Source organism: Chinchilla lanigera, unplaced genomic scaffold (genome assembly GCF_000276665.1).
Source record: "Chinchilla lanigera isolate Chin_1 unplaced genomic scaffold, ChiLan1.0 scaffold00041, whole genome shotgun sequence".
In the NCBI taxonomy this organism is placed as follows: domain Eukaryota; kingdom Metazoa; phylum Chordata; class Mammalia; order Rodentia; family Chinchillidae; genus Chinchilla; species Chinchilla lanigera.
The window spans coordinates 10,509,776-10,520,874 of record NW_004955442.1 but is presented as its reverse complement, the minus strand read 5'-3'; the positions used below and the strand labels follow the sequence as shown (position 1 = coordinate 10,520,874).

Here is an 11,099-nt window from a genome sequence, read left to right as displayed (position 1 = left end):
AAAAAAAAAAAAAATAATAAATAAATAAATAAATAAATAAATATATCAGTGGACTAATCCATTATCACACACATGATGCAGTCCCTCCCCAGAGCCCGACTTGTGAGTGCATAAAGCTTTTGGAGGACATCTACATACTGTATAAGCCGTACAGGTGCATAGTTTATGCTCAGAATAGCATTTCTTACCATCATTGCCGCCACCATCATCATTGCCATCACCACTCTGTCATTATCATCATCTTCATCATCACTACTACCACTTCCATCTCTACCTGAGTGTGGATTTGGTAACGGGAATTCTCCAGTAAGAGTGATTAGGTTATAATTCTGAGTCTTCCACCTATTCATTTATTAGTTCCTATATGTTGGGAAATATTTTCTCACTTGTTTAGCACCTCAACTTTCTCTGTTGTAAAAGAGGCCACAACATCTGTTTCATAGGAGTTGTTAAGATTATAGCGCTTGACATACAGCAAGTGAGGGTCCAACACTCCTCATCATCTCCTCTGTCCTACGGATGCAAAATTTTGCTGGATTGGAAGGGAGGAATTTCATCCACTGATGAGGCATGTGTGCTTCAGGACTGGGTAATAAGACACATTCCGGCAGGGTTTTTCCCTAAAGATTCATAAGAATCTTTGGCAGAAAGAGTATGTACCACTCTTTATATTCTGTGAATAAGGAAAGTGGCACGCAGGGTAGTTGGATGACTTGCTAATAATTCCATCAGTGTGCTCTTGACTTGTCCATATTTGACTCTGATACTAGGTCACAATGTTAATAAAAGGTTACATAGTAAGAAAATCCTAGAAATTACATACTGTACTATGTATTTATTTACTTATTTATTTATCATTTTATTTAAGTAACAATCCATAATAGATTTTACATTTACTCACACAAAAGTCTCATAAAACAACACTGTCTTATTTTTTTGCCCCATGTGGGGTAGTTGATTTCACTTAAAGAATCTTGGTGTGATGACCAGCTCCACAGAGTTTACAACCTGAGGGAGTACAGGTACAGGCTGAAAACCACACTGAGATTCTGGAGTAGTATATGGGTCCTAGGCAGAAACATAACCCTTGATTTTTTAAAAAGTCTCCAAGTAACTGGTAGTGAAGGATCAGTGTCCCGGATGAAGGAAGGACACCTTTCTGCACAGCTGTTTCTGAGTCTCTTCTCTACTTAGGTGATTCTCTTTGTTTAGTTGTTTCTTTGTGTCTTCACATCATTCAACAGAATATTAGGGCTCTTCAGAAGGGAATTTGTCCATCTTGGCCCTGTTCACCCTTCCCAGACTGAAAGGCGAAAGTTTTCTCTTTCCAGTTGTTGTGAGGACCAGGAGTCTGGATTCTTGAATGTAGCACTGTCCCCAATGCTGAGCTGAGCCTGGCAAAGAAAGACCTGGACACTCCAGATGCAGTGCTTCAGGAGGAAACTGGCATCTGTTTACAGAGAATCCAAGTAGCTGTGGGTTCTAACCTTAACTATCTGGTAGTATTGCAATTATTTCCAGGTTATTAGTGGAGATGAAAATGTATAGACACCACAGGTACTATTTATGCAGACTTCCTTTCCAACTTTAGGGAGCTGGGAATTAAAAAGAAAAAAAAATCACCCAATGGCTTCCTGAACTAAGTCCTACAAGACAGACCAACAGGAAGGTCGACTTCTTCCAGGCAGTCTCTTTGGTGCTTGCCTCCTCCTCTCTGATGCGATTTAATTACAAATTTAATCACTTCAGAAACCCCATCCAATCCCTGCCGTCTAGCAAGGTCTCTCTCTTCCTAGCAGAGTGTCTCCGGGATAAGCAGCTATCCACAGGAAGGTGCCTGGGACGTTTGCAATCTCTCCCTCAATGAGAAAGAAAGACATGAGCAAATAGAGACTGAAATTGTTTTGATGTTTCCCTCTGGTTGTTGTTGTTGCAATAATAAAGGAAGAACAACATATTTACAGCTTCATATAAAAGGGCTACTTTTGGCTTGATGCTGGGTTTCATTGGGAAAATTATTTTGTAGGGGGTTTTATCATTTTTTCACTGGGAGAGAAGGAAAAGCAATGAGCTAGGAGGAGATAAAAGTTCAAAGAAAGGAGACAGCAAAACCCCTATACCTTTTCTTCACAGTGTTTATCATCGCTGGGATTTTATGGTCATTTGTGGGTTCTTTTATCAAATCTGCCACACTTGACTCTAAGTTGTACGGGGCAAAGATGCTTTTGAATTTCCCTTGTTGTCTCATCAAAAGAGAACTAATGAATGCGCTTATTTAATGCATACTATGATCCAGACCCTGAGTGTGTTTCCTTTATTGTAATCTGATATTTAATCTAATCCTCATGATAATGCCATGAATTCATTCTTTATTGTTTGCATTAAACAGAAGCAAATGCTAGAGCCCAGAGTGGGGCAGCTGCTGTCTAAGGTCACCCAGCCAGTCTACTAAACAGCTGGACTTCAAAATCTTCCGTGCAATTATCAGTTACAGTATTGGAAGACCAATTTACAATTAACCACACAGCGACGTTCAAAAAGTCATTCACTCTGATACCTCAGTATTTGTTTTAAAATTTACCTATGGCCATCTCTTTATCTCTTCGCCCCTCCTACTCCACCCTGTCTCTTTCCTTGCTGCGTGCACACATTCCTCTCCTCTCTTAAAAAAATAAAATAAAATAGTAGCAAGCTCCCCCCACCAGGGGATTTTATAACTTTGCATATCACGTATTTAGTTTAGTAATGAAAAATTCCAGCTTCGGGGGATGCATAGGATAGCATTTCTAATGTTTTTAAAACAGCTATTAATGTAGCCTAGCGCTGTGTGTGTGTGCGTGCGTGCCTGCGTGCGCGCGTGTGTTTTCCCTCCTCTAAATAATCATCTGCTCAGTGGTGCTCTCTGAAACGGAGAGCAGCAGCCAGAGGAGGAGCGAGCCGTGATTGATGGGCCAGGGCTTCCTCGCAGAAGGTCCCATCTGGGGTTGGTTTTGGGAGCAATCAGATGTTGAGCGGGAGGTCAGCCAGGCGGCCTCAGCTCCCCTGCCTCCAACACCCGGATCATCCGCACATGGCCCAGCGCGCACACCCTCGCTCCTAATCGAGGCTTGGTCTCGGCAGATGCTCTGTGGTGTGGGACTAGAACAGCTGCTGAGTTTATGGAGGAGAGAGGATGCAGGATGGTGCCGCAGGTAATTTTTTTTTCTTATTTAATTTTTCACTAGACGTTGTGATTTGAGCGAGGCAAAGTCTTTCCTCACATTAGGTCTGTGCCTTGTGAAATACAGAGTTCGCATCTTTGAATCCGCCCCGGGAAAGGAGAGGAGTTTCAGGGTGGGGGGTGGGAGGGTTTCTGCCCTATGAGTGGAACTGAGCTGGTGTTAGAACCAGCAGGTTAATGGTGTCATTTTGCCTTTTTTCTTCTTTGTTCCAATGCCCCTGGGGGCATGATGCAGTTTAGCACATTTCAGCTCAGCACAAGAGGCTTTCTCTGAATATGCGTGATTTTTTGCCAGAGAAGTAGATCAGACCAGGCTACTAAACTAAAGTAAACCAAACTGTCAGCAGGACTGAAAGCTGCAGGCAACCCCGGGGAATGGACAGCTTCCTCCAGCGCGTCGTTGGGGGGCGGGAGAAGGGGGCCCTGCGGGAGTCCCCGCTTTCCTCCGCGTGTGGACAGGTACAATCAGTGGGCTTATTAGATCTTGACAATTCCAGGGCATTTCTTCATTCTAAAGGTTGTGTTTAGTCCAGGAGAGGTTGTTTAAAGCAAGAAACAGACAGGGGATAAAAGAGGAGGAAGGATCCTCAAGAAGTTTCACTATTATAGCCGTGGGGGAGAACGGGACACACATAGGCACGCATACATGCAGGCATGCATGCAGAAAAAGGCTTGACTATTTTCCAGTCTGCCTTGGTAGCTACGAAAACAGGCGGGTTTCTCTCCTCAGTGAAAGGCAGGCAGTTCCACTGAAAAGAGTAGAGCATTTTGTGCTCTGCCATGGAAAGATTATTTCCCAGCTGAAATTTTGGTTTGCATTCGATTTTTAGGTGAAAATATTTTCTGCAAAGTCTGACTGGTTGCCACCTTTTGTTCTCTTATGAGTTTCCAAAAACTTGTTAAACCACTCAGGGCAGTGAATGGGAGACAGAGGTTGTCTGGAGAAATAACAAGAGCAGCAACAACTCCATCTCTTGAGCCTCCTTCAGAGGCAAAACTGAGGGTGCAGGAGTTTCTGGGCCAAGGAAGTGCTCTGGGCATCGGAGGCATGGCTTTGTGTGTGTGTGTATGTGTGTGTGTGTAGGCAAACACAGTAGGCTAAATAGTCACATTACAGTGTTTGACTTGAAGTAGCAACAATATTCTGGCTATTTCAAGTTCATTAACATATTTAAAGTGCATAAATTATTTTTTTCTTTGAAGAATCACTTTGTTGCATTTTAGTGATCCTTTGGCTCTCGGTAACCAAATGAAAGCTATCCACCGGGTGTGTTGGGTAGCAGTGGAGTTGCATGTCTTTCTGCTGTTTTTTCAGTTGACTGGTTGGCATGTGCAGACAAGGAAGCTTCTTCTACGTTCATCCTCATAAACCTTCTTTATTTCAAGCTTCTCGTGTTGGAACAGCAGGCAGCAGTAGGTGTTAATACCTGAGACCCTGGCCTCTTGCCACCTACCCTACCCCTTTTGTGTACTCAGTGACTACCTGAGAAAGTGCTGGCACTGAACCCTGGTTGTTAAGTTTTGCAGAAGCTCTTGAAGCAGTTGCTTTGTGATGTGGGGGACACTTGTGAAGCAGGATTATCCTCCCTTTGGAGGTGAACAGCCACAAGCACCCTGACTCTGCAAACACCTGAACTTCTTCATCATCCCATTTACTCAGGGCATGGGGAGGTGGGTGTTGGCATTGGAGCAGAAGACAACAAGGAGTTCTGCAACTGAGGGAATGTCTAGCCAGAATGCTCCCAAGAGTCTGGCCTGTTGCTGTTACCTACAGGAAGCTATCTTCAGGTTTCAAACAGAAGCCTGTTCCCATGGGCAGGATTTGCTATGACCTAGAGTGGAAAGGGTGTCCTTAATGTTGATGTTTTTCTCCAGAAAATACATTTCAGCCAGCCTAAGAATCCAGGACCATCACTCGGGAGGGAAGGAAGAGATCTCTGAAGTCATTTGAAGGTGAAAAATAATTCCACAGGAAGTACAATGATCTTAATTAAATATTAGCAGTAATTAGTCTAAAGAGCAAATGTTGGGAATATTAATTAGGGTCTCTCAGGAAAGGCTGTTGGTGTTAATAAGTAACTGTAGGGGGTCCTACCGACATCTGCTTGAGAACTCCAGGTACAGGATGAAGTCCTGAGCCTCAGGTATCAGGATGCCAACTGAAGGACTCTGAAGCCAGGCTTCAGACTTGAGATCATTCAGAGGTTTCCAAATTACTACCCCACTTCTGGCCAAGGAGGAGTTAACTTCTTTCTCTGGAAAAGAGAATTGCTGGCATCTTTGCACTAAATATCCCTGCACCTGACTTCTGCACAATAAGTACCATGCTATGTGTGAGGAATTTGGGAACCAACCCTTCTGCCACGTGGTTCTCCTGCCAAATGAGAGATGCCTAGGACGTGCAAGAAGATGGATGTTGGTTCACCTCCTCATTTTCCAAAGAACCACTGTGGCTGGTCCCTGAGTCTTTATTTCCTGGTTCTTGGCCGAACCATCTTTGACTGCAAAGTTAAGTTGGATTGAAGGTGGAATGTATTCAAAGTAGCGCCTCTGAACCTTGGCGTAATTAACATGTAGAACTCATGAATAATCCTTTGTGGGAGGGGCTGTCCTATACTGTAGGGCATTCAGCATCATACCTGACCTCTCCCTGCTAGATGCTAGGAGCACATCTTCCCTGGTTGTGGTTTAAAAATGTTTCTTGTCATTACCTAAAGTCCTCTGTGGAGCAGAGTCCCCTGTTTAAGAATGCATGATGAGCTGGGCATGATGGCACACACCTGTAATCTCTGCTCTCTGGGAAGCTGAGACAGGAGTATTACAAGTGTGACCCCCGTCTAATAGTATTTTGCCATAGTCATTAGAAAAGCCTTTTCTGCATAGATGCGGAGAGCAAAAGTTTAGACTTTGTTGGCCATGCAGTTTCCATCACAACTGTTCAAGTCTGCCACTAGCATAAAAATAGACATAGAGAGTATATAAACAAATAGGTATGGTTGTGTCCTAATAAAACTTTATTTACAAAAACAAGCAGTGGACCAGATTTGCCAAGTCCTCCTCCCATTTCTTCTATTGTCAGCTTCAGCTGCAAGAGCTCAGAGTTCATTCTTCAAGGGTGCATTTACTTAACAAACCTTTCTGCTTTCGGTTTTCCAGCTAACCTGCTACTGGAACTTGGCGATGGAACAGGGACTACAGAGCCAAGTTTCCTGTCCTCAAAGAGCTCACAGATAGGGAAATGGACAGTGGCAGTGCTTGGGACTATGTGAGATGTGGCTACAAGCTGTGGGAGAGCAGGGAGCAAAGGCAGTGAACCTGGGATCTAGGTGTCAAGGAATGTTGGCTAGAGAACAGAGTTCTTGATCTGGGACCTGAAAAAGAAGAGATCTCCAGGCAAGGTGGTAGGCAGGCTTTCCAAGCAGAGGGGGACAGCGAGTGTGAAGATGTGGTGTTGGCAGGAAGGACCTCTTCCTCTCTGTCACTGACAATGTCTTTGAGAGGACAGATGGAGTTCTTTCCAATGCAGAGTGTTCTCGTCCCTGCAGGAACCTTCCTCTTGAGCAGGTGCTGATGAGGTTGCTCCATTCTCTAGATGTTCCTGCAGTGACAAAAGGCCACCTGGTCATATATATCCTGGTGAAAGAATTGTCCCTGAAGGAGGAGGAGGGTCACCTTGGCCTTCATATCCCCAGTGTGTTATTCCATGCTCCCCCAGACACCCAAACCTGGAGGTTTCACAAGTCTATTTTTCCCTTTAGAGAGAAACCAACCCCTCTGAAAGGTTTTCAAGACCCCTATGTGTTTGGGGCTTCCAGTCAGCCACAGAGAAATGGGTTAGCTCTGTGATTTCTGTACGTCAGGACGTAGTCCTAGAATAGCCTAGGGATAGAAAAAGACTGTAGTTTAGTTATGAAATGGCAGAGGATTTTTTTTAATTAGTCAAAATCCTTTGGGTTGTAGGTAACAGAAAAATTACTTTAAACAAAAGAAGACAAAGGATAAAATATTTCAGTTATGCAATATGAGTAAGTTCTGGAGAGCTAATATACAGCTTGAGGACGACAGTTAAAAATACCATATTTTGTACTTGAAATGTGCTAAGAGGATACATCTTAAAATAAATCTTCTCACCACACCACACACACACAGTAACTATGTAGAGGTGAGAGATAAGTTAACTAGCTAAAATGTGGTGATCTTTCAACAACGTATACATACATCAAAACATTGTTACACATTTTAAATATATACAACTTTACGTTAATTATATCTCAATAAAGCTGTTGAAAAATAGGACGTGTGCTGCCTTGTGTAACTAAAGCAAACAGGGGTGGTACTAATTTGGTACAGCTGTATTCAAGATGGCAAATGATTCGCTAGGGACTCAGCTGATTACTTTCTGTCCTTCAAGTCCTCCACTCCTTCCACCTGCTTGTGGTCTCACCTGTGGGGAGGTCCTTTTACTCTAGGCATTTCTTGGAAGCTCCAGGCTAACATTATTTTTATAGCTGCCAATCACAGTGGAAGAAAACTTCTTTCCAAAACCTGCAGCAGAATCTCAGAGGAATTAAGCCTTGTCATGCAGGTCTAACACACTAAAGGCTCACTAAATAAATGGCCAGGAACCAGAATCCCCGAGGCTACAGTAGTAGAACCTTCTGATGGACAGAATACTGTCATGTGACAGCATTTAGCAGTAACCAGGGGCTGGGTTCAATCACCTGTGCACCAGGCAGGCTGAGGGGGAATGCTCCCCCCACCATGGAAACCAAGGTGCTGTCTCCCATGAAGCAGGTATAGATGCTGAGCTGCAATGATACTAAAGTTCTCTGTGGTTCCCAAAGAGTGCTATGTTTGTTGTTTTTGTGCAACAACCCAGCCTCAGCACAGGCGGACTCCCCACCACCTCAGATGGCACAGGAAAATGTTAGAAAGGGACATGTGTGTCTCCTTTGCTTCCAATGGCGCCAAGGTTTAGAAAAATTAGTCTGGAAGCGGAAGTAGCCTGATAGGAGTGTTTTCACTTGTGAAAGGTTTTACATATATCTAGAGCTCAATTCTCTTCAAAGCGTCCCCTTTAACATTCTAATTAAGGGTCCTCTCTAAACAATGTGCCTGCCCCCACTGACATGCCTGTGCTACAGATCAAGGTCCTTGTGCAGAATCAGCTCTGGAACGTTGGTGGCAACTACTTAGGAGATGTGAGCTGTCCTGACATTTTTGCCCTCCTATTGTCACAAGAGGGCTGAAGTCACATCTAATTGACCACAGACAATAGGAGAGACCACTGCATGGTGTGCTTAATTGCTGGGCTTTTTCCCCCCTTCTTCCGTCTCCGTCTCCTATTTTCCAACTATACAATGGCATCTCTTGAGACTATGAAGAATTTGGAACACTAGGTTACTGTTTCTTTTGCCTTCTGCGTGTGTGTGTGTGTGTGTGTGTGTGTGACTATGTGAGTATGTGAAGTGTGGTAGAGTTATGGAGGTGGAGGGAGAGAGATGTTTCTTGAAATGGAAACATTTGAATTCAGGGTGGTTTTTTTGTAATTCTTTTACTTCACTGTAATTATCATACTTCATGTTTAGGCTATAACTGAAGGACAAATTGTTATGTAATAATCTGAGTTTATAAAAAAATAAAGCAGGGGTTTGATGAGGCAGGCATTGACTTATGAGGCTAAGTCCAACATTTTGCAGAAAAGTTTGAAGGGGGGATGTCACAGAGGGGGAGGACATCTTAGTCTAAATTTGATCCAAATTTCCATTGGCTGCCCTATAACAGCACTAGGGAACAACACACACACACACACACACACACACACACACACACACATACTCACACACACCAGGCACACACAAGGGACCATTAAAAGGACCCATCCCATCCCATTATAGGAGCCAAGTCACATAAAACTTTGATTAAATTCAAATGCTTGGATGAATTGTCTCTCCTTTCAAGAACACACTCCTTCAATTTAATCTCTCTTGGCACTTTAAATATCAAATCAAGGCTTGCTGTCACTGTGGACAACTACATGCTCACAACATCCAAAACAGGAATAAAGCAAGAAACTCCCAGGAAATATCCAACCCGATAGGACACAGAGCCTCCCAACCCTGGAACATTAGGCTGTAGAAGTTGGGGAAAGTGACTTCATTGTTCTGTGCCTCGGTTTCTACATCTGTAAAATGGGGGTGCATAATGGTTCCAATTTGCTTATAGTACGTGCTGAGGGTTGCCTGGGATGGGTCCATCTCGGACTGGATCTGGAAGGTGCCTGGAAAGTGCAAGGAAACTGGAGTTGTTGGGCTGGGGGGAAAACTTTTGTCTGAAATGCTCTCATCAGTTCTTCTCCCTCTGTTCATTTTTTGATTTTTCAGGGTAATCAGGAAGCAGCGGCCGCCCCTGACACGATGGCTCAGCCTTACGCTTCAGCCCAGTTTGCTCCGCCTCAGAACGGCATCCCCGCGGAATACACGGCCCCTCACCCCCACCCCGCGCCAGAGTACACCGGCCAGAACACCGTCCCTGAGCACACGTTAAACCTGTACCCTCCCGCCCAGTCGCACTCTGAGCAGAGCCCCGCGGACACCAGCGCGCAGACGGTCTCCGGCACCGCCACAGTAAGTGGGCTCTGCCTGCCCGCCTGGACCCTGAGCATGGTCCAGGGGCGGGTGCCCCAGCCTGGTGCACCCCTCCACCCAGGCACTCTGGCGAGCAAAGCAGCTCTAACCCACCTTTACCATATTCCAGCTGTATCCTTTGCTGTTATTTAAATCAACATATTTTCCATTAGTCACATTTATTTTTAAAGGGAAGCATTCATCTACTTTCTGTTCATCTATTTTTCTATTTGCTGGTCTTACAGGACTAGTGGTGTGGCTTAGGGGCAGAGCGCTTTCCTAGCATGCTGGAGGTCTCAGGTTCCATCCCCAGAACTGAGAGGGGCAGAGTGGGTAGAACCTTATAGAGATAGTTGACAGATCATAAAATTCACCTATTTGGGGTGTAAAATTCACTGATTTTTAGAATACTTACAGATCTGTGCAACCATGGCCAGAACCTGCTTTTGGAACATTTCCATTACCTTTGAAAGAAATCTACTGACTCTTTCCACCATGACCCTCTGCTTCTGAGCAGAATGCTTTGAGAAGTCTTCTGTGTTGTGTGTTTATGTTCCCTGTTTCTGGATTATATTGCTGCTGGGCTATGGGGAAGGGGGAGCTAGAAACTGCAAGAAGGCAACAGTAGAGAACTTGGCTGGGCAAGAGAGCTGTTCTGGATCTTAATGTTGGTGGATGCAGGAGAGAAACTAAATTTTATTGCATGCAGATGGATTGAGTGAAATAAAAACAAAAAAAAAAACCATGTTCTCATCTCCATACGTGAAAACTAGTGCAAGGGAGTAGTAATAAAAGATAACCCTAAAGAAAAGTAATTATTTTAAAATTAAACTGTTCATTTGTATACCACCTGCAGTGATCCTGTGTATCACAGGACCTGAATGGGCCACATGCATACAGGAGACTCTGCCCTGAAGAATTCCTTAGAAGCCTAGACACACCAGGCCGTTAGTCTGGGGCATTTTGCAGTGGCAAAGAAATTCTGCTTCTTTCCTGTGCCTCCTAACCACTGCAAAGCCAGGATTGGGCAAGAAAATACAGGTTGGAAGTGCGGTGCATCGCCCAGGGTACAAGAAAACACTGGCTAACTTAGCTACTTGGCATTTTATTTATTTGGTTACTAGTTTGGGAAATATTAAAAATAATTGTAAGTTCTGAGATTTTTCATTGCCTCCCTCCCTCTTTGTTGGTAATACATAACTCATCTAAAATGTGTCATTTTTTTTTTTTTTTTTTTTTTTTTTTTTTTTTTT

General features: G+C 43.9%; 1 protein-coding gene across 17 annotated transcripts in view; it reads left to right on the top strand.

The window, feature by feature from the left end:
* The window catches only part of Rbfox1 (RNA binding protein, fox-1 homolog (C. elegans) 1), a 349,342-nt gene that overhangs the window by 173,728 nt on the left and 164,515 nt on the right, over positions 1-11,099 (top strand). For 16 of the 17 annotated variants that reach the window (XR_001235411.1, XM_013517919.1, XM_005391230.2 and 13 more), the window contains exon 2: positions 9,604-9,846. Coding sequence is in view for 16 of the 17 variants with exons in the window: in XM_013517919.1 (XP_013373373.1) it covers positions 9,604-9,846 (243 nt within the window). In the remaining variant the exon portion in view is untranslated. Of the gene's footprint in view, positions 1-2,904; positions 3,192-9,603; positions 9,847-11,099 lie in introns of those variants that run through there. The other variant, XM_005391232.2, reaches the window with a different exon arrangement.